Here is a 21,750-nt window from a genome sequence, read left to right on the forward strand (position 1 = left end):
GTCTTGGTAGGCTGACCTCTGGTGACTTCATCACCCATATGTCTTTGTACTCCAACCTCCAGTTAGGTTCAATCATAGAAGACACTGGCAAGAAATCAGGAGATAGAACTATAGCTCCCCACCTTTCTCATGGCTTTGGGACTCCCTAGTTCCTTGAGGCCTTGTGGGCTTGAGTACCTCACAATGCCTTGTTGGTTCCCATACCCCTTTGTAAATAGTCATTAGTAAAATCTACTGAAATGCTTTAGAGAATACCATTCTTTTCTGCTGGAAACCTGACTTGTAGACTGGATGTGTTGCTGTGTACTAGAGTAGAGGTAAGTGAAAATCATAATAAAAACAAAGTTACAGATAAGAATGCAGTATGCATAATCTGAAATACAACGCAACCTCTCTCTCTCTCTCTCTCTCTCTCTCTCTCTCTCTCTATATATATATATATATATATATATAAATTTCATATATATATATATATATATATATATATATATATATATATATAAATTCCACATATATATGGAATTTAGATGGAATTATACTTAATAAATTATACATGATTACCCTCTTTTTCTTTGGTGCCAGTCTGCAACCTTACAAAGTTATTTGCACCTCTTATATGAACAAAAGACACAATGAAACAAAGAAATAAAATAATACTGAGATCAGTCCATTTTGCTTCACTATTGAAGTACAATATAATTGGAAAGATAAAAACTTTTATTCATGAAACATGAGAGAGATTAAGATTTAATGTAGTCTTAAGAAGAAAATACTAAGTACATATGCCATATATATAAAAAATTGGCTGATTTTTAGGGGTTAATGATTATGATATGCTCCTCTATCACTTCTAAGGAGAGAATTGAATAAACACTTAGGTGCTTATTTATAACCACATAGTACTCTTGGCCTTACCTAAGTTTTGTTTTGAAAAATATTTTTAGTCAGATCTTGTTACAACTCAAAAATTTTAAAAAATTCTTACATGAAGGTCCTTCAGGTTCTTAAAGTCCCCATCTTTGATTTCAGTTATTTGGTTGTTTTGCAGGTCCAGCAGCGTAGTGTCAGGGGGAAGATCTGTTGGCACTTTGTCTAGATCTAGTATGAGAATAAAAGCCATTTAGTCAGAAAAATGGGACACATTACTTCAGAGTCACAAAGGATGTGTTTACAAGGAAATTACTGTTGCAGTGATAGTTTTACAAGTATCATGTTTTTCTTTTCTAGGTATTATATCTATTATAGTTTAAAATATCTGCTTTACCTTTTCCAACCAAGTCTGATTTTCTCAGTAACCAGAACACTTTATTTTTATTAATTACTCTTCTTCATAAAAGAAAAAAATAATATTTTGTAAAAGTATGGCTCAAATAATTAGTATACAGTATATTATACCTCATTGTTCTTGTTTTAGAAAGTTATTGTTTTGATAAGTGTTAAGTGCAAGCTATTTGTAAATCTGTACCCTTCATATACATATCCTGTCAGTAGAGAAAAGCTTTAGCCAAATCATCAGGTAAAGATCCTTTTGATAAACCGAACATGGTCACAGATCTACATTTAAAGTTATATAAATATGCAACCATGTTGTTGCATCAACAACTTGAAAGTTTATTCAAACTTTGGAAGTTCTTTCCATTTTAATTGGAATCCCAAAACCATATCAATTTAGTTGGTGTTTTATGACTGATGGAATTAGAATAAAATGAATTAAAATTGTTAGTGTGGCTTGTCCAAAATTTATTATATGAAGCACTCCTTTTACACTTTAAATTTTGGTCTAAGTAACTGAGTTATTATTTATAATTTATAAATGTAAACACATTAACCAAACAAATGTTCTATGGTATTAAAACATATTTATTCAACTAGATGTATAAGGATTAACTGCTTTTCTTCAAAATGAATTGCATTTAAAATAAATCATCATTTTGAATGTTAATGGAGAAAAATACTAAATTATATATCTGTTTGCCTTTATTCCATTGACTTTGTTTCAAATTGATGAAGGAAGTCACTCAAAATTTGAGTTTCTACTAACTCAAACTCATGTGATTTTATTCTGTATTTTAAAGTTGTATATCAGAAGTCAGAAATATTTTTCAAACACTCCATCATATTTGAAATATGAAGTATTGCAAATCATTCTTTCATTCATTCAACAATGCTTTATTGAATATCTCCTAGACACCATCAACTTATTAGGCACTGGAGACAGAATAGGAACAAGACAAAAATTGTCCACATGATCATGGGAAATATAATTCAATGTACAGTTTTCAATATTTAAAAAGTTACAACGCATATAATAACTGCTATGTTGGGAAGAAGATATCCTTCCAATGTTGAATCTCATATAAGTGCATATCAAGGCAGCTACATTTTATCTTCATGTCTTCCATGAAAATTACAGAAAATGTATCTGAAATCACCTGCTCTGAAAAAAAGTCTAGTTCCCATTTTAGTGAGCAATAATTATTTTAAACTAGAGGCCCGGTGCATGAATTCATATACCAGTGGGGTCCCTCTCCATGTCCTGTGGGATCAATTTGAAACCAGCTCTCCAACATCCCCTAGGGGTTCTGGATTGGGAGAGGGTGCACGCCAGGCTGAGGGACCCCACCTGATCATTGCATGATCAGGGCCAGGGAGGGACATGGGAGGTTGGCCAGCTGAGAAGGGACTGTGGGAGGGCTTCAGGGTGTGTCTGGCTCATCTCACTTACTCCCAATTGGCCGGACCCCAACAGCAAGCTAACCTACCAGTCAGAGTGTCTGCCCCCTGGTGGTAAGTGCACATAATAACAACTGGTCAACCCATTGACTGTCTGCCCCCTGGTGGTCAGTGCATGTCATAGCGAGGGGTTGAGAGGCCTTAGCATATCATTAGCATATCATGCTTTAATTGGTTGAATGGCCGACCAGTCGACGGGACACTTAGCATATTACGCTTTTATTATATAGGTCTAGAGGCCCGGTGCACAAAAATTTGTGCACTCGGGGGGGAAAGGGGGTCCCTCAGCCCGGCCTGTGCCCTCTCGCAGTCTGGGACCCCTCGGGAGATAACGACCTGCTGGCTTAGGCCTGCTCCTGGGTGGCAGAGGGCAGGCCCAATCCCTAGGTGCAGCCCCTGGTCAGGCTCAGAGCAGGGCTGATTGGGGAGTTGGGGCACCGCCCCCTGTCATGCACAGAGCAGGGTGGATTGGGAGGTTGTGATGCCACCCCTAGTCACGCTCAGGGTAGGGCCGATTGGGGGGTTGGGGCACCGCCCCCTGTCACATTCAAGGCAGGGTCGTTGGGAAGGTTGCGGCACCACCCCCTGTCATGCACAGAGCAGGGCCAATCAGGGGGTTGGGGCGCTGCCCCCTGTCACTCACAGAGCAGGGCCCATCACGGGGGTTGGGGCTCCGTACCCTGCAGGGCCCATCACGGGGGTTGGGGCTCCGTACCCTGCACTCACAGAGTAGGGCCGATAGGGGAGTTAGGGCACCGCCCCCTGTCACACACACAGCAGGACGGATCAGGGGGTTGGGGCGCTGCCACTGTCACACTCAGGGCAGGGCCAATGGTGAGGTTATGTCTCTACCCCATCACACACAGAGCAGGGCCTGGGGGTGGGGGGAGTTGGGGCGCCGCACCCTGTCACACACAGAGCCGCAGGGCGATCAGGGGGTTTGGGCGCTGCCCCCTGTCACGCTGATCTGGTGCCAGGAGGCCTCGCGGCTCCGCTGATCCCGGTGCTGGGAGGCATATTACCCCTTTACTATATAGGATAGAGGCCTGGGTGCTGGCTGGTTTGCCCTGAAGGGTGTCCTGGATCAGGGTGGGAGTCCCCACTGGGGTGCCTGGCCAGCCTGGATGAGGTGATGATGGCTGTTTGCAGCTGGTCACACACCCTTCAGGGTGGGGGTCCCCACTGGGGTGCCTGGCCAGTCTGGGTAAGGAGCTGAGGGCTGCTTTCAGGGTGGCAGTTGACTGAAGCTCCCAACCGCTCCTTTTTTCTTTTTTCTTTTTTATTCTGGGCCAGGTTTAGCTCTGGCTCTAGCTCTGAGGCTTCCGCTGCTGAAAACAGGCATCTGGTTTGTTTCAGTTCTATAATCAAAACAATGTATAACTCCAGCTCTGAGATCCCGGGCCCGCTGAAAGCTGGTTTCTGGGGTTTTGTTTAGCTTCTTATTTGCAACATAGTACATAGTTTCTTAGAGTTGCAGCTCAGAGGCCTGCAAGTCAGGCAGGGAACGTTGGAGTCTGCAGTCACTGGAGCAAGCAAGCCTCATGTTCGCTTCCAGCTGCCTGGCTGCCGGCCGCCATCTTGGCTGACAGTTAATTTGCATAAGGATATGCTGATTAGCCAATGGGAAGGGTAGCGGTCGTACGCTAATTACCATGTTTCTCTTTTATTAGTGTAGATGTGAATATTAAAATGCAGGTGAGATGTGATCAGGTGCATTCACCTTCTGGGACAGCATGGATGGGCCTAGAGAGTATTATCCTAAATGAAATAAGCCAGTCAGAGAAAGATAAGAACCACATGATTTCACTCATATGTGGAATCTAATGAACAGAATAAACTAGCAAACAAAGTGGAGACAGACTCATGGATACAGATAACAGACTGACAGCTGTCAGAGGGGAGGGTGTTTGGGACTGGGTAAGGAGGGTGAAGGGATTAAGCAAAGAAAAAAAAAAGAAAGAAAGACTCATGGTCACAGACAACAGTGTAGTGACTACCAAAGGACAAGGTGGGTGGCAGGAGGCAATAGAAGAGAAAGCAGGGATAAATGTTGATAGAAGGAGACTTGACTTGAGGTGGTAACACACAATGCAATATACAGAAGATGCATTATAGAATTGTGGACTTGAAACCTGTATAATTTTATTAAACAATGTCACCCCAGTAAATTTGTATAAAAATGTAATTTAAAAAATAAAAAATGCACTGTTTCTAAACATGCATAAATTATACGTCAATAACTCACAGAAACAGTTCACAGAGAAATAACAAGAATAAAGTATTTTCAGTGACAAACGGCAAACCAACCATCAGAACAGCTGCCTTGTAGAAGGCTTATTCAACTACACTATGTTGTGATCAGTGCCATTTTCAGAAATGTCAGTTTGCTTATTTCATGCAATTAGGAGTGGTAGACTTCTGCCAAATCTTTGATAATTAGTGTTCTCCAACCAAGAAGAGGCACATTTCCTTTAATTTGAAAAGAAGTTACTGATTACATTTCATCATTACTTCATAGGGGTCTTTGTCAAAGTCTTAATTACCAGTTTCCTTACTTTTATATTTGTTGGACTTAAATTCTAGTGGCTCTATTAACATTTGTTCAATGCTAAAGTGCTAATAAATTTCAGATGTGAAGAGAAAGAAATGATATATTTGGATGGCTGACAATGATTATACTGTTATCCTAGATTTTATAATAACAGGAAATGCTTGGGGTAAATTAAATACCTTTTTTTCCTGATGATTTTGCAGACACACATCTTTTTCGGAAAAAAAAATATTTTATTCATTTCAGAGAGGAAGGGAAAGGGAGAGAGAGAGATAGAAACATCAATGAGAGAGAATCATCTATGCAATGCCTCCTGTACACCCCCTACTGGGGATTGAGCCCACAACCCAGGTATGTACTCTTGACCAGAATTGAACTGGGGACCCTTCAGTCATCAGGCTGAGGCTGTATACACTGACCCAAACCAGCTAGGGCTAAAAACATCTTTAGGCTTGTGATTTTTGTAATTTAGTTCTTAGAAAGTCATTTTAATTATCAAAATCATAATATTACAATCTTCTTTAAAATACTGTCAAATTCATATCTCTTTGGGGGATTTCACATATCACTATTTTATTCTTAAAATTTATGTAGCTTTACAGTTTATAACAACTAAAAATAAAATATCTTATTTACTTCATAATAATTCAGTGAAATAGGTAAGGCAGTGTGATCATTTCATTATTCCAGATGATTTTTAGAAAGGTTTGATGACATGAACAAGCTCCTGTAGCTAGGAGTGATAAAATGCAAACCAGAAGACTATTCTGCCAGCTTCCAACAGCATGTTTTTTCTGTACTACCTATGTGTACCCAACAAGAATTGTTCTGACAGAGACCCAGTAACATGCTGCACATTTAATGACGAGACAGAGTATTGGGGTGTTAACTAGCTTGCTCAACAATTATAGGCAGAGGATAACTGAGAATTTATCCCAGTTTGAGTTCTCAGAAGGGGAAGTATCAGCTAATCTATGGTTCCAAAATGCTGATTAGGTCGACTCTATGATGAAGTTCTTATCAGTCTACATCAAAATCAGAAAAAAGAAAATGAGGCACTCTGGTTAGTTTTAATATAAATTATCTCTCTCACACACACATAACACAGATATTTACATACACACACTGCATTCATTTTAAATATACCCTCTATTTATTTTTTAAAAATTTTAATAGCAGATGGAAGCTGGTTGTTATTATGTTGAATTCGGTTTTGACTTTAATAAAAAAATAACTTGTTCAACATTCAAAAAACTTTACTTGTCCCATTAATCAGGGAACTGCTGAGCTAGTCCAACAATCTCTTCTCATAGTTAAAAAAGCAAACACCTAATGAAGTAAAATGACTTATCCTAGGTGCCTCATAACTAAACTAGACCAAGACCAAGATGGTATGAGTCCTCACTCTAGAACTACCCAATGTGCCTTTTATGTATATAAATATTCTGCATGATCCTGGTCAGCGGTGGAGGTATTGGTCAGGGCACATACCTACGTCAGAGCGCATGTTGGAGGCAAACAATTGATGCTTCTCTCTCTCCTTTCCTCTCTCTAAAGTAAAGAAATACTAAATATATATATATATATATCCTAAGCAACCCAGCTAATGATGATCCCCATGTTCCATTCTAAACTCCTTATGTATATGCTCCTGCTTTATTGTACTGTATTTCAGATTTCTTTCTTTTCTGTAAGTTCTGGATAAGCAAGGACAAATGACTATTTTTCATCAGAGCTTTGACCTCACCGCTTTATACACAGGTGGTAGTTTTTCGAATGATTAAATTTAAAATCATAAGTCTTCCCTGATGTCCCATACTGAACAAGTTCAGGTCATGGCCTCAAGGTATTTTCTGCTATATTTTATTACAATCATCTCTTCACATCTTGCTTTCATGAAGGTTCCTATTTTTCCTCAGAAGTATTAGGATACAACTGGCTATGATAATCACAATCTTCTTTCTGATTCTTGATTGTCCAAGAACATCTTAGAAATAAACGCTATTATCAAACATATCATCCCCATTATCTGCACCTGAAAATTGCTCCTCTTACTTTCTTTTATTTTTTTTAAATATATCTTTATTGATTTCAGAGAGGAAGGGAGAGGGACAGAGAGTTAGAAACATCGATGTTGAGAGAGAAACATCGATCAGCTGCCTCCTGCACACCCCCTCCTGGGGATGTGCCCACAACTGAGGTACATGCCCTTGACCGGAATCGAGCCTGGAACCCTTCAGTCCGCAGGCTGATGCTCTATCCACTGAGCCAAACCGGTTAGGGCTGCTCTTACTTTATTTTTTTAAAAAATATATTTTATTGATTTTTTACAGAGAGGAAGGGAGAGGGATAGAGAGTTAGAAACATCGATGAGAGAGAGAAACATCGATCAGCTGCCTCCTGCACACCCCATACTGGGGACGTGCCCTCAACCAAGGTACATGCCCTTGACCGGAATCGAACCTGGGACCTTTCAGTCCACAGTCTGACGCTCTATCCACTGAGCCAAACCGGTTATGGCTGCTCTTACTTTCTTATGTGTCTTTGATATATTTGTATATATTTGTGAGGAACCTTTTGTCATATATGTATCTGAATAAGCTTGCCTTTTCTGTCCCACATGGTTGCTTTGAACAACATATATTTCTCATATTTCTTGTGAAAGGGATTGATTATAACTTTTGGAGAAAGAAACAGATTCTCAATTTTGGATTATTATTGTCAAGAATAAACAAACAAATAAGCAAATAAACAATTAATCCTGAATCTGATTGTCTCAAGATGTAACTCCCAATTTCCAAGACATAAAGAGGTCAAAAGAACATCCTAACATCTGCTAAAGTAATGGATTCAACAAAATCCAAATTTTGTCAACAAAAAAATTACATCAAATAATGAAGAAATGTAGATGAAACTATAGTTTAAAAGAGATGTGGAGCTAGTTAAATAATTGCAATATATGTACTACAGCTGGACTCCAATGCACACAAGTAAACTGTAAAATAAAACATATGGTTTTATGAGATGATCTGTACTTTGAATAAATATTTGATATTAAGAAATTGTTTTTAGTTTTAGATATGAGCTGGCTGTTTTTATTGTGTTATATATAATTTTTAATATTTCAGAGAAATATGCTGATATATTTGTTGCTTAAAATGAAATGTTGGCCTGGCCAGCATGGCTCAGTGATTGAGCATTGACCTATGAACCAGGAAGTCAAGGTTTGATTCCCGGTCAAGGCATATGACTGGGTTGTGGGCTCGATCCCCAGTGTAGGGTGTGCAGAAGGCAGCTGATCAATGATTCTCTCTCATCATTGATGATCCTATTTCTCTCTCCCTCTCCCTTCCTCTCTGAAAGCAATAAAGATATATATATATATATATATTTTAAAAAGAAATGATGTCTGAAATCTACTTCAAAATAATATGGGAGGGGAAAGTTGTGAGGATATATAGGAAAATTTTGGCATCAGTTGATAATTCCTGACTCTTGGTGATGGGTAGACAATTGTCTCTTATTGTGTAAATTTTGTATATTTAAATGTTCTAAAATCTTTTTATAAGATTTATTTGAATTTGAATTTTGGTCCTCTTCTTGATTCTTAGGATCACTGGGCAAGTTGCTTAGGCTCTTTAGGCCTCAGTTTTCCTGTATCTTCCATAAAATTTTGCTGATAACTCAATAACATATCCTGCAAAATAATATCCTATCACAGTGTTTAGCAGAATCCCAATTATTGGTCTATAATTATCATCAATAAGAAGATACCTTGCTGATAACTAGTCTATATGTCTGTAACAAGTGGTGGTGGTTGGTTTTTCTTTTTTTTGTTTGTTTTTTTTCTGCACAATACAATTAAAATGCATGTTCTCCTGGAATTTGAAATCTCTTTTGAAGGTATCTCACACACAGATTTTTTTACCTAGAGCTCTTGTCCTGGGTGGGGTTTTGGTTTGGTTGGTTTGGTCAGTCAGTTCCTCCTCTTGCTGCACTCATCATTGTTCCCATGAAGGTTAGAGCCTTTTGACAGCTTATCTACCAGCTCCATCTTTGGATGCTGACCCCTCAGTTTAGTAAGCACATGTTCCCAACAAATAATTAGATCCCTAAAAGCTGTCTGTAGTCAACAAGACAGCTGTTTGCTATCTTAATGATAGCAAAGCTACACTCTTTTGCAAATCTGAAAATATGTGTTTGTTTATGTTAGGCCACTCTTTTTGTCAAGAAATGCATATCAATGGAAGTGACTGTGTAGACATTTGCATTTTTCAAAGATGACACATCATATCTCCCACCCAATATGCTCTTATTCAATACACACTTGTCCCAACCCCGTTAAGAAATGGACTCAAATTTCCCTCCATTTTAATCTGGCCTGGCCTCATAATGCCTCTATGAACTAACACAATGTGGTGGATGGAAGTGACACAGCATGACTTTTGCAGCTGGATCAGAAACGGTTACACAGCTGCTATCCAATTCTTCTGGGATGCTTGCTCTGGGGGCAGCCAGAGGCTATGTGAGGAAGAATCCTGTCTGTGCTGAGATCACATGCTGGAGACGCCACCTGAGACTCTCCAGATGTCAGGAAGCAGAGCTCTCAGGCCACAGCAGCACCAAATGCCATCATGAGAGTGAGCTCTTACTTGGGTGTTTAGCCCAAGGCTAGCAACCCCATGACTTTGGCCACAGCTGACACCTGACTACAAATGCGTGAGGGACCCCAAGTGAGAACAGTCTTTCTGGGCTCTGCTCAGATCTCCTGCACCTAAAATCATAAACTAAATTATATTTTTAAGTTGCCAAGTTTTGAGGTAATATTTTTCCAGCAATAGTAATAGGAACACTGGTTCCCTATATTTAATTATTTTTCAATGAGCATACTTTAATATAATTCTGAATTTTCCATTAAAATGCAGTTATTTCTAAGGCTATTCTCAATTATGTATTTTTTAATATTTTTATTGACTTTTATTGAGGAAGAAAAAGGAGGAGAGAGAGAGAGATAGAAACATCAATGATGAGAGAGAATCATTGATCGACTGCCACACTGGGAATCTAGCCACAACCCAGGCATGTGCCCTGATCAGGAATCAAACCCTTGACCTCCCGGTTCATAGGTCGACGCTCAACCACTGAGCCATGCCGGCTGAGCTCAATTATGTATTTGCTCTCCCAAATTCTGTCAAAGGAGCTTCATCTTCTTGAAAATATGATTGTTAATTAAAGTAAATAAAATTCAACCCATGACGTTAACAGAAAATTATTTCTGAAATAAAGACTTACTAGTGAAAAGAATTGTACATTTTTCCCTAGCTGCTGCAGTGATGGATAGCATTGTTAGCCAGTGTCAGCAATCTGCCAAACATCATGTTGGACAAAGGCCAGGTTGTCCTAAAACATGCTTTTATTTTTCCCCTGCCCTGTGGCAGGGAACCAAAATCCATGATTTATTCTTGTTGATTTGCAACAATATTTTTTTGTAATTCTGTCTTCAATTTAATAAGTAGGATAATGGTGATACATTTCAGTTTGGGGCATATAACCAAAACAATATGTACACGTCCAGCCCCATCAAAATACCTTTCTGCTCAAGCCATGTAAGTTTCTCTCTTTCCCTCTTAAAAATGGCAATTAGACTGAAATGGTAGTTGGATCAGGTTTGAGAAATAGAAGATTCCCTCTTCAATTAGGTTGTTTTTCCAAATAAACTCAAGGAAGGTTTAAGCTCCCTTCTAAGATCATCCCCAAAGAGAATAAGAAAGGGTGAACCATAATTCTATGACCACAATTCTATGAAAACTGATTCCCAGTCAAACATGTTCATCCTGTTTCCAGTTTTAAAGAATCAAGAGTATTATAGGATTATGCCCTCATCCACGTACTAAGCTATGCATTTGTTTATGTATTCATTCCTCAAGTGTTTATTAATGCATGAGAGCCTATCAAGTATAAGGCAGCTAGCTGAGTAGAGCGTCTATAAAGATAAATTATTGTCATGCTTCCCTTCTGGTAGAGAAAATAGATATGTAAACTGGTAATAAAAAGTAGTGAATAATAATTATTATATATCATTTATTGTTAAAGAATAATCAAGGTAAATGTATATTACAATGAAAACACAGAAGTAGACAAGTGCAGAAGTTGCCTCTAAAGCAATCTGCGAAGTTAGGGGTTAATCTTGAGTATTAGAGTGTAGCTGCTACAAGGCTTTCTCCTTTTATTAAGATTAAAGTGCCAATTTGTTTAATTCTTCTTTATCCTTATTTTCAAGAAAATATATAATCTTCTTGCTACTCTTTTGAAGGAGAAAAGTTAAAATTAAAGGGTCTCTGCATTTCCCCTTCTACCCAGTGTCTGGCTAACCTGCTCCCATCCTGTCCCCTGGAGCTAGTGATGGTCTTATAGAGGAGGATGCATCACAGCTGTTGTCACACAAAAAGCCTTGATCCCTCACAGCTGCCTCTCTCTCCCTCCTGAGACTGAGAAGGAAACCAAGAATGTGTCAGCTCTCCTTCAGGTCAGGGAGATGGAAGTTTCCTTTGGCCTTCTCTGACTCCTCTCTTCCCCCTGCCCATGTAACCCCTTTGGGTCTGGAGCCTTGGTTAGCTGAGTTGCTCCTGAATATTACTCTTGCTTCATCTGAGGATCTGTCATACTCCACCTCTATCCAATACTAATTTAGAGAACCTACTGGGCATGCTATGTGCACAGTACTGTTCCTATACCATGTTTTGGAGTTGCCCTTCTGATATATCTAAACTCCTAATGATGCATCTAAACCCCACATCCCAGCTGCTACAGAGGCAGACATACAGCCAGAAAGCAACTGAGCTTCCAGCATCCTCTCTACCCCTCTACAAAATAGCCCTCATTTATTCTTCTGTGTTGATTTCATGGAAATATAACAAGTTCATGTATAAGGTTTGTTCCTGGTAAACTAACTTTCCCAAACAAGAGACAAGCTGGATTATAATAGGTCCCAAGTTGTGACCCCTAACAGTTGAGAAAATGATATAAAAAAGGTAAGAAAACCAACTTTTTGCAGGTTATAGTTTTCCCAAGTTTTTTTATTTTTTTAATTAAAATCTCTTCTGTGGTATGAGGTACATTGTAGGAATGGTATTTATTTGTAATGATTTTACATGACAAAATAAAACCTTCCATCTTTTGGCATTATTTCTACAGAGCTAAGTATGTAGATGTGAATCATTTATAAAATGATTATAAAATAGCTTAATACTTTTTTGTGCTTAATGCTTCACTCAACCAAACTTATTTTCTTCAAAGGAATAGTGTTGGAGAACACTGAATTGTTTAATAATTGCACAATTATTAAACTTTCTAACTCTTGTCTATTTACATTGGAGGTGATGTGGCCCTCTTTAGGGGGGAGGGGAAAGAAGACAATTTTGTATCCAACTTGACAAGACATATACTTTTAGAGATTCTTAATTTCAAAGAAAAATAAAATAACATATCAGTAATAGCCTCGTATTATTAGCCAACTTTGTCTGAATGGTAAATTGAATGTAACAGTTATTATGGTAGACATTTAAAAATATTTTTATTTTTATCTAATGAAGATATATTCTCAGTTATCAAATGAGAAAACAGATTTTGAAAGTTTTCAAGTTACAAGTAATAAATGGTAAAGCAGGAGTTGAACAGAATCACTAAACTGCACAACCCAAGTTCTTTCCATTATTGAATAATTTTAAACGGTATTTCAATTTTTTTGAATCTTGTTTATAAGAAATGTATCAATAGCTATTACTTCAATTTAGATAAATAGTCAAAAAACAATGCTTATGGTTATTTCATCTGTCAGAGCTGATCTGCCTTTTAGCAATAAAATGAAAGTCATTACCAAACAAATGGTGTCAGTTAGACATTTGATCCAAAGATGAAGGGCTAATCTAAAGAGAACACAAGTAAGGGGACGGACCTGTCTTCCTTCAAGGTACAAAGTACATAAAACACAGCATCCAGTCACAGGACCAATATTAGGACATTTTTAAAAGATCTGACAAGAATGAGTTGCATTGTGAGCTTATTATTTTAAAGTAACCCAGATTTCTGAATTTGCTGTTCCTACATTTATCTTTATATTATTAATTTTTATAAATGCTATAATTAGGAGTGAGTTGTTTTTTGTGTTAAGAGGATAGAATAAGAAGAAGATATAGTCCTCATAAAAGTCTAGTTCAAATTACAAGCAAAATTGCAACACTTAGAGTCAAACCAACTTGGCCAATATCTATGGAGAATTCATCACTCTCTCCAACAGGTTAAGGCATATGTTTAGTTTCTCGATATGCCCTGTTCTAGGAAAACATAATATAATATTATTCTGATAAGATAGAACTAGGAACACAGTCAGTATATCTTCCTGAAGGTCTCAATTTTCCCATGGAGTAATTATTCAATTCTAATTTCACAATTTTTACTTCTTAGATTTAAAAGAACTGTTTATATATTTGACGTTGCTTAACTTTGTCAGAAATAATTCATAGTGGCAAAAATAGTCAAGCATTTTAATTAAAAAGTGCTTGTTTATATTAAACATTATTTAGATAGTAAGTTGTCAAAAGATTTTGCCTTTTAACACTGTAGCTTCTCTCTGCTAATTGAAAGCTCTGCCAAGAATAATTCCAAAGAAAACATTAGCCTCTGATACAGATAAGCATTTCCATTTATCTCAATGTGCCCAGCAGTTTTCTCTATTCTAATAATACAAGCGTTGTGTTCAGATCATTACAGAACTTAAAACTAACAATAAAATAAATGGCATTGCCTTTACTATAAGTGAGTTTGCTCATTTCCTTGCTTTTTTTCTACTTTTCTTTCATCTTTTACTCCATAAAATCATCACATAGAAAAAAATGTTTTGAGTCTCTACTGTGAATCAGGTATCTCACACTTATAATAAGCTTTCTAAGACTGACTGTGATTTTTCTAATAAAGATGTCAAGATTCTGAACAGTTTTCCAAAGTCATAAAGTGAGAAGGAGTGAGATAGTAGTTGAAAATGTGAATAGAGTGTCTTTTTTAAAGGGAAGTGTATTGCTCTTAATAATTCATAATAATAAATTGTTATTGTTAAAGAATAATCAAGTAAGACAGGTCCCCTTACTTGTGTTTTCTTTAGATTAGCCCTTCATCTTTGCATCAAATGTCTAACTGACACCATTTGTTTGGTAATGACTTTCATTTTATTGCTAAAAGGCAGATCAGCTCTGACAGATGAATTTTTTTTAAAAAATTCATTTTCTTCACTTTGTAAGTTATATAAATGTCATACCACTGTGCTATATATCTGAAACTAATATAATAATAAATATCATTGTGATTGAAAAATAAAAATAATATATAAAAAGGAAATGTATTTTCTATCTTATCAATATCTGACCAACATTGCTGACAATATATTTAAATATGCATCTGTGAATTAATAAAGACTAAAAGACTTAGATGAGCCCATTGCTCACTAAAACTCAGTTCTCCTAATTAAATATGGTTCCCCAAAACAAATCATTATTAGAATTTTAGCTACTTATTTTTTAATGAGTCAGTAAGACTATGTATGAGAAAAGAATGCTGTACACTCTGGCCCTTAGAAAAAAGATCCTGTAAAAACATTCTCATTTAAAAACAACACAAGTTAACAAAACAAAACAACAACAACAAAATTATCACCAGACACCCACGTCAATGAACCTTGGTGTTTCTGTTCTAACACTACACTGTTCTGCTTAGTGTTGCACAATAGGCTTGGACCTTTTTCATGATAGACAATAGGAGCGCTGTTCCAATACGTTATCAGAATCAAACTTTATGGACTATTTATTGTACAAGCAAAGTAAAACTATATTTATGGAAAAATAAAATTTATTTTATTTTTTTAAAATATATTTCATTGATTTTTTACAGAGAGGAAGGGAGAGAGATAGAGAGTTAGAAACATCGATGAGAGAGAAACATCGATCAGCTGCCTCCTGCACATCTCCTACTGGGGATGTGCCCGCAACCCAGGTACATGCCCTTGACCGGAATCGAACCTGGGACCTTTCAGTCCGCAGGCCGACGCTCTATCCACTGAGCCAAACCGGTTTCGGCTGGAAAAATAAAATTTAAGTGAAGCAACTGACAAGTCTTCCTTTCTTAAAAATATCAATCCTTCCCTGTTGATAATATGTGCTGGAGTAATCATGAAGTCTTTTAACCTTGCTCAGAGGCAAGGTGAGATTTAACTTGCATCACAATTCTTGGTAACTCAGCCATCACAGTAACTTCAGAAAAAGTTTCCCACTAGTATATCCATCCTATGGTGATTCCTTTGTGCAGATAGTTTCAACCCCATTGCTTTCTCTGCCTACACGCATTTTTCATGTAATCTCTAGAGGTTTATAGAAGCTTCTTTTGAATTTGATAGTAACCTAATCTCCCCAGCAGAAATTACACAAGTCAAAAAAGCAATAATCACCACCAGTAGAATCTCAGACTCACAAGAACAGGAACCATATCTGTCTTTCTCATTCCTTTCTCCCCAGGGCTTAGAAAAGATCTGGCCCATTGTGGGCTCTCAATATATTTGATGAATAAATGAATGAATGAATGAATCCAGTGGAATTATCCTACAGTCTTTTTACAGTCTTTCTATACACTTATTTGGGTTTCAAATGGCTATGTCAGTATTGAAAAAGCTATTTCAAAGTATTTGTTTTTAAGTGTTCTTAAACATGTCATATTTTCCTGGGTCCTGGGTGTAGTTTATTCCAACTGTAGAAGTTAGTGGCAATTTCCCCTGCAAAATTCTGCTTGAAAGCATGTTTTTAATAAATATAAAACTTCTGTGAAAAAAAAAGAGTCCTACTAGGCTATGGGTTTCGTCCACAAGGAAATGCACCATGGTAGAATCCTTTAATGAGGATTTTTTTTCTTTTTTTTCTTTCTAAAAGGAAAATGTACCAAATGAAAAGAGGAATGTGAATCAGCTGCCATGTAAACTAAGTTGATTCCCTTTTGGCCCATGTGCTGGGACTTCAAAATTTCTGGAGATTTATCTTCTGAGTGTATTGGTCTTGAAATTCCCAGGCCAAATTTTTCTTGAAAGATGATAAATCAAATTGTATATACAGTGTTGGGCTAAAGATATTTGCTCTGTGATTATACTGGCTATTTACACGATACCTTAGTTATAAATATTTAATTTGAAACATTCTAAAAAATATAAATAGCTAGATTACAAAATACCAAAACTAAAGGCAAAACTAAGACTCAGAGAATAAGGGAGTATTCTGACATTTGAAAGATAATCTTTTGTTCTTAAAGTTTACTTGTTTTGCTTCTGATAACTCTGCATACTTTACAATTTAGCAATGTTTGAACTCTGTCTGGATTAAGCCAAGAATAAAGAGATTGTCCAGGTTTTCTTAATATTTAAGACTTCTGAAAAAAAATCATCTAATTAAAATAAACCATCACTCTGTAATCACAGAATGTAAGACATTGTTTTGCTTAAAATTTTATTTTATAGAAGAAGGACCATGAGGCTCAAAAAGATTTCCTTTTAAAAATGATTTGTCCAAGGTTGCAAAGTGATGGAGCTGTGACTTAAAAAAAAAAAAATGATCTTAACCTGGAAGCTAGTTCTTTCTATCCTACTTTGCTTCCTCTACTTCTCATTAGGTGGCACTGTCTCTCACATTTGGAAATGCAGTGATTAAAACTGAAAGTGCTGAACTCCCAGGAATATAACAAACAAGGTAGGTAAAGAGAGCCTGCATCCCACTCACCCAAATCAGAGCACTGGACAACTCGAAGGTGGCATTGGCAGCGGAAGGGACACACTGGCCCCAGAGGCTCTAAGTCAGGATCACCAGCGGTGGGATTTTCTGGGTCTATCCCAGAAGCCTCATCTGCTTGCATGAGGTCATAAAAGTCAAATATGCTTCTCTGTTGGAATGGTCCGGCCCAGGAAACTTGAGCAAGCAGAAGAAAGATGACAGTTGCCTTCATGACTTATCTCATATGTTTTCACAACCAAAGAACCTGGGAAACAAACAAAAGGTTTAGAAGAGTAGCCTTGCCTAGTTTATAACACCCCACAGTGAAGTGAGCATAAAGGAAAGTAAAAAAAAAATGTGTATTCATGTGTCTTAATAGATTGTTAAGAAGCAGAGTGTTAAAAATATGTTTAAAAGGTGATAAGGTACATTTGACTGACTTTCAAGGCTATTTACCTATGAAGGAAAAATTGAATATTATTTACATTACTTGTTTTAAATTTGGGGTCTCAATGAAGACAACTTGTTATATATTCACATCATTTACAAAATTGGTATGGATAAATCATGTTGAAATTTTCAGTGCTCACTCAACGCAAGCCATACCATAGTCAAATAAAGTTTTGACTATACACTTGAGAGATCGCTAATTCCTGCTTCAGAGATATCTCTGAAAGCCTATCTTCTCTCTCCATCCTACCATAGATATCTTGGTCCAGGCCCTTCTTATCTCCTGAAACTATGGTAAGAGCTTCCAACTGGTATCTGCCGTGAATATTCCCTCTGCACCAGATCACCTTCCACTCTGCTGCCCAAGCCATCTTCTAAAAATCCAATTTAATTGTATCATCTTCTGCTGGAAACCCTTTGTTGACATCCACGGCTTAGCAATAAGGTCTACTTTCCCTGTGGTGCATATAAGACTGTTCATAATTGGGTACCAACTGATCATCTAGCAGCTAGCTACATGTCTCTCCATTTTCTCTTCATTCCCAGGCCCCATCTCAACTCTGACCCTCAAAGCTAATTGCCATTTAAAATACTTACCTTGTAAGAGTGTTGCAAAGATTAAGAGAGATAATGGGCTTCCCCTGTGTTTCTCCCTGGCTCATCCAGGCAGGATGCTGCTTTCTCTCTCTTCTGTGCTCCCAAAGCATGTTCTCTTAACCTCTTTTAAAGAACTTATCACATTATATTGTAATTTGTTCTGCGTGCTTGTTCTGCCCCCCTCCCCCCGCCACCCCCCAATAGAAGATGTACTCCTTCAGGGCATGTCTTATTTTTGTTTTGTACCCGGCCTTGCGCAATATTTTGCACGTAAATGACTCAATTGACCATCAATTTATTAACACCGGTTATTCAATTTGTGCTAAGCAACCAGTTAGTCTGACTTTTTAAAACATAAATTATCTTTTTTTCAATATCAAATTTCTAGCACAAGAAAGATATAGAACTGAAAGCTTCAACTTGGTATAAGCAAGATTCACTTTTAAAAGTAATTCTATTGGATAGTTTCTCAAACTGATCATTTTAAATGAACCAATAACATATGGAAAATCCTAACTGAATTTTATATGACATATTATTTGGTGTTACCTATAGGATTATTTTATAAACAAATAAAAAGTACAGTCTTGACAAATTCATACAGTATGCATCCATTCATTCATTAAGCACTTACGGATACATATATAGCTACGTTGTTGAATTGATTATGTAGTTAGTTAGCTTAAGAGAACTAAACAAAATTGACTAAATCTTAATAAATCTGAATAACAAAAATTAGTTGATCATGTAGAGAGCAGTCTATTTTTGAGTTGATATATTTAAAAAACTTTGTTGAAACTGTTCTAAGTATTCCCAAAACATATTGCAGATATTATCTTTAGTCCCGCCATCTATACTTTGAATTGTACACATATAAGAATCCAAACTAAAGCTGCACATTTATAACTAGAACTAAATAATTGTTTATAATAATCCAATTGTAGCATAAGAAAAAAAGTCTTCATATACCCTAACCCTAATATATCTTTGGAAAATTTTTGGGTAGATCCACTAGAGAGGGAATAAATATTTTCAATTTCTTATACTTTTGTTTCTTAGTTTATATTTATTACTAAAGTATGTCAAAGGCAGCACATATACAATATGAACTTATGGATTTTTATTTAAAAATATAACTAAGATTAATTATTCACACTGCCCCTTTAAGTTCAGTATCCGGTTTCCTCTAGGAGCCCATTCCCACTCAGTTACCACATTGCCTTTAAACGGAGACTCTATTGTCTTGGCAGTGTTCCCTTGGATTGGAACTAAGGGAAGGGCTTTCAGTCTGTTTCACATTAAAATGCAAAATTTATGGTTTACCACAAGTTTGCTAGCCTTGCATATTTAATGTCTCACAATTTTAGAAGAAAAATTAAGCAAAGTAATTGCAGATTTAATAAACAGCAACTAGAATTAATGCAGATGTCACTTTTTGATCTTTTCTCCAGGATAGAGATTACCTGGTTATTTCACTCACCCACAAATGGAAATGTTGAGCATTCGCTCAAGGAAATAGTATCATTTATATATATTTACTCTTGTTAAAATGGTAGAAATTCTCTACACAAAATCATTTTTGGTTAAAGCTGCATGCAAACATGCAGTTTACAGCTGCCATTGTGTGTGTGTGTGTGTGTGTGTGTTTGTGTGTGTGTGTGTGTATGCATGCATTTTAACCCTGATTGTCCTGGGGAATAATACTAATATGTCCAGTAACTTTATACAAATTCCTTCATGAACTAACTTCTTTTAAATAGTGCCATGACACTTGAATATTCAGTATCTTAAAACAATTAATGTGGGCAGTTGGTGCTAATAATTTCTTTAATCATTTCCTTCTTTCCTTAAGAAATCAGAAAAATAAACAAAAAAACAACAGTTACCCATGTGGAAACCAGGCAGGCTATTATTGTGATAATAGACTTTTTAAATTTCATTAAACTGTTTTAAGTACTCTAAAATGCATGATTCTTTCCTAAATGCTAATTGCTAAGAATATCTCATTACTTCACTAAAGCTCATTGCCATAATTTATAAGTATTTTATCAAAAATAACAATCTCTGGTTGCTTAGACTACTTCAGCCCATTAAATTAACTATATCATTTCAGATCAACATTTGTATGATGTCATTTATGAGTGACTTTCAAAGTCAAAATTTAACCCTCAGGAGATAAGTGAAGCTCTAAATGCGGAGCAAAATTAAAAACCCCCAGCACTAGGTGAATTAAAAACCTCAATAAAATAGAAATAATTTAAAAATAAACAGTAAAACCACATTTATCCATAAATAAGGGCTACCCTAGGAGGCATCTGGTTCTTTTTCTGGTCAAAACAGCCCTAGGAAGAAAAAAACCCACAGGTATTTACATTACCAGAGCCCACTTAACAAGTGGTCATCATGTTACCCTGTTTTGTAATTAGGATAAAAAATAACCTACAACCTCATTTCATAGTGAATGTATCATAAAATTTCATTTATATTGAAAATACAGACAGGGTTTCTTCTTTACATTTAAGAAATTATGTAATTGAATGTGGTAATACTTTAGTTAGGTCTTTAATAATCAGCATAAATGTTTCCAATGTTTATTTTCACCTTTGGTGATAATTTATATTTTCTTATAAGTTGTAGAAATGTACACTAAACTTCTACAACTAATGACTAGAGACTTCTCTTAGGTTTTAAAAGTTCTTAAAATATACAAGATTTCAGGAAAAAATAAATCCTTAAATATATAATGCAACTACGAATAATATGCTAGTCTACAATACTTTTCTATAAATACATTTGAAAGAGCTAAACATTTCATTAGTACAAATACAAATATATAAATACAGATGGCCATGGTGTTAGATCATAGATTTTCTAAAATAAATATCCCTTTCTTTTTGCAAGAACAGAGAGAAAGAACTAAAACAATGCATTTGATCATCCAACCAAATATTTAACTTCTGTTTTCAAGCAATACTTTTTTAAATGCTGCATAAAGATTATTAAAAGTTTAGCACAATTACTTTTTCTTTTCTTTTTCTCACCAAATAATCTCTATTTCCCTTAACTTGATCTAAGTCTTTATTAGTCTGTAGCAGAGTTCAGGACAATTATTGAAAACCATACCTTTTAATCCGGGGATTTGCCACAGGAGCCCTCAAAGCTGAGATGTAATTACACTAAATATTCGGCCCAAGCAAAAGAGTTTGCAGGTGTGGGAAGGAGGAGGGGGTAGGTGCTGCTCTGTGCCTGTCACTAGGTTGAAAATCTCCTGCTTCTACTCCATAGCCCAGATAAAAAATAAGGTTTCCCTCAATGAACACTACCCGGCTGACACCCACATTAGATCATATGGTAATGATATGTCTCTTGTATTGTTGCCAGAAACTTTATTGGCCTTTTTTTCCCCCCATTTGCTTTATTTCTTTTACATCTGCTTAAGATTCTAAACTGCTTATGTGGTAGAGTGGAGGAACTTGACTTGAAATTTCTTTTATTATGTCGATGCATTTCCCTAAAATATTGCAACTAAAGGGTTTGTTTCCCCACCCCCACCCCAACTCCGCTATCCACCCTTTCCAGTCTTGTTTATAAGGAACATTTATTATACTTCTGAAACGACAGTTT

General features: G+C 36.4%; 1 protein-coding gene across 2 annotated transcripts in view; it reads right to left on the reverse strand.

The window, feature by feature from the left end:
• Positions 1-21,422, reverse strand: part of DCN (decorin) — a 44,683-nt gene extending 23,261 nt beyond the window's left edge. The window contains exons 1-3 of one of the 2 annotated variants that reach the window (XM_006084016.3): positions 21,250-21,422; positions 17,089-17,344; positions 986-1,098 (exon numbers count right to left, since the gene is read on the reverse strand). In XM_006084016.3, coding sequence (XP_006084078.1) covers positions 986-1,098; positions 17,089-17,311 — 336 coding nt within the window. In that variant the 5' untranslated portion in view covers positions 17,312-17,344; positions 21,250-21,422. Of the gene's footprint in view, positions 1-985; positions 1,099-17,088; positions 17,345-18,126; positions 18,302-21,249 lie in introns of those variants that run through there. The other variant, XM_006084017.3, reaches the window with a different exon arrangement.
• Between the last annotated feature and the right edge of the window lie 328 nt (positions 21,423-21,750).

This window comes from Myotis lucifugus, unplaced genomic scaffold (genome assembly GCF_000147115.1).
Source record: "Myotis lucifugus unplaced genomic scaffold, Myoluc2.0 scaffold_9, whole genome shotgun sequence".
Classification (NCBI taxonomy): domain Eukaryota; kingdom Metazoa; phylum Chordata; class Mammalia; order Chiroptera; family Vespertilionidae; genus Myotis; species Myotis lucifugus.